Source organism: Bidens hawaiensis, unplaced genomic scaffold (assembly GCF_021521415.1).
Source record: "Bidens hawaiensis isolate Kalapana, Puna unplaced genomic scaffold, B.hawaiensis_p1.1 tig00022149_1, whole genome shotgun sequence".
In the NCBI taxonomy this organism is placed as follows: domain Eukaryota; kingdom Viridiplantae; phylum Streptophyta; class Magnoliopsida; order Asterales; family Asteraceae; genus Bidens; species Bidens hawaiensis.
Window position 1 is genome coordinate 179,400 of NW_027493430.1, and position 6,998 is coordinate 186,397.

General features: G+C 39.1%; 1 protein-coding gene across 1 annotated transcript; it reads right to left on the reverse strand.

Annotated features, from left to right (window-relative positions):
- Positions 1–435: 435 nt before the first annotated feature.
- On the reverse strand, positions 436–1,727 carry LOC143564710 (uncharacterized). The gene is made up of 3 exons (XM_077051903.1): positions 1,550–1,727; positions 1,321–1,450; positions 436–936 (listed from the first exon to the last, which is right to left on the reverse strand). Exons 1-3 carry the CDS (start codon positions 1,659–1,661, stop codon positions 471–473), a joined length of 708 nt encoding a protein of 235 aa, XP_076908018.1. The 5' UTR covers positions 1,662–1,727; the 3' UTR covers positions 436–470.
- Positions 1,728–6,998: the final 5,271 nt, after the last annotated feature.

Sequence of the window (6,998 nt, forward strand, 5' to 3'; positions counted from 1 at the left end):
ACATATCTGGAAAAATAAACAACAAAACGACGGCAATGACAACAACTAAAAATAGTTGATTTTTTTTAGTTTTATGTTTTTAAATTTAATTTAGTTTGATTTTTATTATTATTGTATTTAATAAATTTGTTGATTTTCTGGTTTTATAAAAAAAATTAAAGAGGCTTCGAAGCCCTCACCATAAAGGGACATTTTTTGGTGGGCTTTTTGATGCTCTAATGGACACGTGACGCTTAAATGGTAGTGTGAAGGGAGTTTGAAACCCCTCGTGATAGAGGATGGACTTATTAAGTGGTCTTCACGTGAACTGTCATGGTCCAAGAAGGTATGATTAGTCCATGTCATAAATTCAACTACATAGACCACAACCACCTTTCACTTTCATTAATTGCCGTACATTTTTGTTTAAACACCAACCTTCATAGTTTATTTATTGAATGAAAATTGCTACAACTTACAATTATAATATTCTAAGGGTCGGGTAGTAAACTGCCATTGTAGTCGTCGGTGTACGATGTGTATGAGCTTATCGGATCATAGTTTGAATCTTGAAAGACATGACCATAAAACGTATCAATATGATGATTAATGTTTCTAAACTCCAAATTCTCAAACGGGCAAAGTTGGTCCCAGAAACAATGAAGATCATCAAAGGTTGTTGTTCCTTGTGAACTAGTGTCGGTATAGTTGTCCCTAAACTCGAGCCATTGATCCTCGGAACTTGTAGTGCATCGAGATGAAGAGATGCCATTGGTTATAGGACAAGTAGGCTCTTGTATGTTGTCAAATGATGATGATGAGTTATTGTTATCTTGCTCGACTGTTTGGCATGCTCGTAGGTTCTGTTCACATGTGCATTTCTTCAAATGTGCATGCCAATAGTTTTTTACACCGTTATCGGTCCTTCCAGGAAGTCTCGCTGCTATGGCAGACCACCTACCATTCCAATTACACGTCAACAAATTGCTTTAAATATACATTTTATTAGGGAAATACAATTTTTATAACTCAAACTATAACATAGTGACCAATAAATAGTCCATACCTATAATGTGACAAATGAAACTTCACAAAGAAATAACTCTACCAACTCCTAACTTTTATTGCGATAAAAACCATCCAGTTGTCCATTAGGCAACCATAGTTACCCTTTGTTATAGTTTGATTGACATCGGTAACAACAGTAATGAAAGTTATGAGTATCATTGGTCACGTTGTTAGTATAGACTATTATTGACCAATGATGATAGTTTGGAATTTGGATAATCAAAATCCAATTTGTCTTTAATTTTCATTTTTTGTTAACAAATAGCATCATACTTATTGCCGAGAAGTGAATGAAGATGGAGGATGGACTCTTCTTCTTCCTTAGAAAACTCGCCTTTCTTTAAGTCAGGCTTCAAAAAGTTCATCCATCGAAGTCTACAACTCTTCCCGCTTCGGGACAAACCTATAAATATTTAAAACAAAGTTTTATAAGTTTCTTTAATGTTTATCTCATGCATATATATGTGTGATCTAAAAGATACAAGACCCGATGTATATTCACCAGCAAATTTGGGCATTTGAGACCAGTTCCAGATGCCATATCTTTTGATATAAGATATCAACTTCTCATCTTCTTCAGCACTCCATGAACCTCTCTTTAAGCCGGTACTCATCTTGCTACTTACTACTTATAATGATATTATTAATGATTGAGACACTGCTGCATGTACACATATATTTATATGCAAATATATATGTGTGTGTATGTGTGTTTGGAAACATTGTTTACGTCATCATCCAAGAAGTTACCCATATTGATAATATGATATATTTGCGAGGCAGTTGCCACATTGGTACTCCATACTTAAAAGGAAGTACGATCATGTCACTAGCTTCCACGAAGTTCCTAACGTTGAAATGCGTGTAACACATTTTTTTAAACAAGGTCTTTCTTGAATTTAGGATACCGCACTCTTTAAATTTGAAGAGCTCCGATGCCCTACTCTGGCCAGACTATGTTGTCTTAACCGGATCAACGTTGGCTTCAGAGTTTGGCTTGGGCGTTCTCACGGGAAACCATACTGCCGACTTCCACTTGACAGTCGTTGTGCCACCACAAGAGCATGACTCTCTGGCATAAAACACGGTGGGACGAAAACCCGGGTGGGCTCAGGGGTTGAACTGATAACCTTTGCACAAGGTATAACTCAAATCATTCATTGCCAATACCACCCAAATGTGACACAAGTGAGATTCGAACTTGAGTCTCCACTGGAGAACCAAGCCTTCTACCACTAAACCACAAGTGGAGAATAAATACGTGTAACACATGACATGACTCTCAATTTTAATAAAATGTTTATTGTTTCTCATATAAGAAAAAGTCACATAAATCCTATCTTTTTCTAAAAAAATATTACTTTCAAGTTTCATCCAGGTCATGAATAGAACACCTTAAATTTGTGAAAAACCGATCACTTTTATTCTTAGTAAATAGAACACGTCAAGTTAGATCATCATGTAAAATCTCACACGGATAAGAAATCAAAATAATCGGTTTTGATAACCTAAACAATCATAAAATTCATTGTGTATCTGTTATGAATTATACAATTTTTTAAAATCATTTCAAGCGCTGTTAAAAGAAAAAAAAGGTGAAAAAATCCTACTATTTTTTAAAACGGTTACGTTAATTTTTTTTAACGTAATATACATAAATAAAAATATTAAGTATGAGCAAACTTCTTTTTAGATTGTAACTAGCCAAATTATATGAGAAACTTCACAAAATAGATATCTATGAGTGACATCACCACAACATTAGCAAATATCAATGACTTCACCCACGTTATCCATGAGTTGCATCACTACATCAACATCAAGTCAAAAAGAATGTCCTTTCACATTGAAAAATAAACAGGGCCAAACAGATGTGGTTTCAATGAGAAAAACATGAGAAAGGAATATTTTCGAAACAAATACAAGTGTGGACCACAAAGCAGCCAACCAAAATTGAAGCTAGAGCCGTGCCACATCAAAGTATCAAGCATGAAAACTACGCTGTAAAGCACTGAATTATCAACTCATCGATGACATCCTTTACAGACGTAACTTTCTTGGCCCACTCTTAAGATGCGTGGACAACCAAGATGCTGACTACCTCCTAAGGGAAGTACACGAAGGCATCTGTGGAGTACACGCAGGTCCCCGCGCTGTTGTAGCTAAGCTAAACAACGCGGGATACTTTTGGCCGGGGATGCATACGGATGCGCTGGCATACATCAGAAAATGCAGGTCTTGCCAGCTCTACGCACCCAACACGCACCGCCCGAAGAATGAACTTGTTCCAGTCACCTCTTCATGGCCATTTCAGAAGTGGGCCATCGATGTGACAGGCCCATTTCCTACAGCAGCAGGAAATGTTCAGTTCCTAGTGGTAGCCATCGACTACTTCACCAAGTGGATAGAAGCAAAACCCTTAGCCCAAACAACCGCGAAACATATCAAAAAATTTATTTGGGAATTTATTATTTGTCGTTTTGGACTTCCACAGAATTTGGTGAGCGATAACGGCACCAACTTTGCTGACAAGAAGCTACAACAGTGGCTGAAAGAACTTTAAATCACCCACACCTTTACCTCAGTGGCACACCCGCAAGGTAATGGTGAGGTGGAAAGAGCAAATAAGAGCATCGTTGAAGGCATAAAGAAAAGACTCTTGAAACACAGATCCGGCTGGGTGGACGAGCTTCCGCACGTCCTTTGGGCAAACAGAACGCTGAAGAAGGCCAGTACGGGAGAAACCCCGTTCAGTCTCACTTATGGCACTGAAGCCATGGTCCCGGTCGAAATTGGTTTACCCTCACCAAGGGTCTTGATTCAGCCAGAAGACAATGATGCGGAAAGACGGTTAGATCTTATGCTAACCGAGGAACGCAGAGACTTAGCCGCAGTACGTGAAGAGAACTACAAGCGACAAATGCAAAAGTACTACAACACGCGGGTAAAACTCTGCAACTTCAATGTAGGAGACTACATACTGCGTAACAACGAGGCTTCGAACCAAGAACGCCCAGGAAAGCTGGCCCCGATCTGGGAAGGGCCATACCTTATCAAAGAAGTTCTGGGAAAGGGCGCGTACCGGCTCGAAAGGCTCGATGGCACTCCCATCCTAAGAACATGGAATGGAGCTCAATTACGCAAATGTTATATGTAGATCAATTCCAAACTTGTAAAGAAAAGGCCTAGAGCCACTTCTAATGGAAATGATTCTCCTTTCGCAATGTGTTAATAGCCTTACCTTTATACTTATGAACTTCCCACACTGATGTGCCGGTATTCACCGCATAAATAGGGGAAGAAGTAAGTCGTTACGTGTGGAAGGCGGCAAAACCCGCATAAACACAACAGTAAAAATTTCAAGTTTTAAGGAAAACCTACACGCAGGTCAGATGTAAGTAAAGTTTAGCCATCCTTGTAAGTGCAAGTGACGGTCTTACCCGCACAATCACGAACAAGGAGGCAAAACTTCAACCTATCATCTACCACGTCCAAAGTGTGACATCTGACCCGGTCCGACCCGACCCAGGTACCCGTTTCTCTGACCCGATCTTTCTTTTATGATTTAATATTTATCTATACTTATATTTTACTTTTAATAATAATATATATATATTTTCCTTCCCGCCTCTTTCTCTCTCTTTCTTTCCGCCGTCCCCTCCCTCTTCCTTCTCTCTTTCCGCCTTCTTTTCCCTCTTGTCGCCGTCCCGCCCTTACGCCTTGTTTCCCTCTTTCAACTCTTTGCTTGTCCTTTGGTTCTTCCCGCCTAAGGATGTCTGCAGCTCCACGCGCCAGACTCCTTACATGGAAGCCTGCGTGAAGACATCTTGTTCCTGCGATGCGTGAAGAGAACTCTTCTCGCAGCGCGCTAAGAATGCATGTTCTTCCCGCAATGCGCTAAGAATGTATGTTCTTCCCGCGATGCGCTTAGAATTCCAGGTTCTTCACGCAGCGCGCTAAGGATTTGTGATTCTTCCCGCAGCACGCTAAGGTTTGTTGTGCCAGCCTTCGCGCTCGCGCACTCAGCCTTCTCGCGCTTGACCCTTTAGTCTAGTCTTCTGTTTATTCTAGCCGTTTGCTTTTGTAATGTCTTTTCTTCTGAGCTGTTGACCTAACCTATCTAATGTCTGAATAGTTACTTTCGGCGCAGCATGCGTACCAACCCCATTGGTTGGTAGAAAAAGTGACTGACATTATCTTTTGAGATCTGCTTTTGCCATGCTTGACCAGTACCTTTATCTGACCCGCCCATGCTTTTTACTGTTCCCTGTCAGCTTTTCCTTTGCCCCCTGCAGCTGCCATATCTTTCCATATCTTTTGATTTTGGAATCTTTTACTTTTTGAGATCTTTTCCCCTTTTTCTAGGGATTGTGTCTCCTAGGGTTTCTCTATAAATAATAGTATTATTTTTCCTAACACTACACACACAAAACACTTAATCTCTCCTGTTCTCTTGCCCCTTGCTCTCTCTGCCGTCTTCCTCTCTGCCTCCGTCTTCCTCCCTGTTCTGCCCTGCTTTTTCGGTAATATATATATTATATATAATAATTTACTTATTAATTATGCTAACTTGTAATCAAGACTTAAAACCGATCGTTAAAACAATAATCTTATTTATAGGTTAACTTGTGCTTGTTTAAAGTTGGTTCTTGCTTTATCTTACACCGCATCGTTTATCAAGTGAGTTATCTCGTATCTAATCCCTTTTTATTTTAAATGCTTTGGGATGTTCATGTGTTCATACAAAACTTGAGTCTTAAACTGTTTATGAACTTTAGTCGCGCAGTATCCCATGTGTTGAGGACGTTTACTTGGCTGTTTATTTGTATGTGTGTATCATTAACCGCTTTGTTCGGCCTATTCCGCAGTTTTCATGGATCCATTAGATGAACACGGGAGACCTATCGTTTACGGTTTTCTTTGTTTACACTTGCACAGATGTTTTCTCGTTTTTGTGCTCAATTGGGAGCACGGATTGAACTATGAACTATGAGCTATGATCTATCTAGGCTTGATCACAATCTGATTGCACCCTTGTTAAACACCAGACATACACGTGTTGCGCGCAGATTTATGATTATCTATGTATTGTATTAAACTTGATTTCTCACCAACACGCAAGTGTTTGACGTTTATTTTAACACATGTTCAGGTTTGCAGTAGCTGTTTTGGAGCTTGTGGACACGTAGGACGTTTTCACTTTTGGACCTAGAATTAAAATGTATCAAGACAAGTTAATGTTGTTTGAATGTTATAATTTATAATATATTGATTTATGTTTGATTTATGTTCTTTATTTTCCCCGCTGCGCGTGCGTGATAAAATGTGTATTAATAAATATTGACACCAATAGTGTCGCGAGTAATGAAGCAATATGTGGCGCCCCGATGTATAATCCGCCTTTGGTCGGGGTGTTACAGATTGGTATCAGAGCTCGTTGACTTTAGGATAGGTGGTTAGACGTAACGGCCTAGAATACCTAAGAGTCCCTTCTCGCGCATGAGAGAAATCTCATGTTTGCACGCTTATTGTTAATTACTCGTTATTTATGAATATGCTCGCACTTGCGCAGTATACGATTTTATTCCGCGATATTTCGATTTTTGTGAATTTCGATTTTTATTGATTTTACTTACATATTCGTTTGTTGGGATTGAAAATCCGAAAAGTCATGGTGATACATGAATAGTTGATTTTCAATTTCCATTTACGATTATGTTCTGAGGTTGGAGACTTGAAAAGTCATGGTGATACATGAATTGTCAACCTCCAATACTCATTTTCTTGTATATTTTATATTGAGGATTGAAAAGTCATGGTGATACATGAATCGTCAATCTCCAATGCTCGTTTGCTCGTATATTTTAAATTGGGAATTCGGAAAGTCATGGTGATACATGAATTGTCGATTCTTGATTCAAATTTGTTACCTTTATTAAGTCTGCATTTAG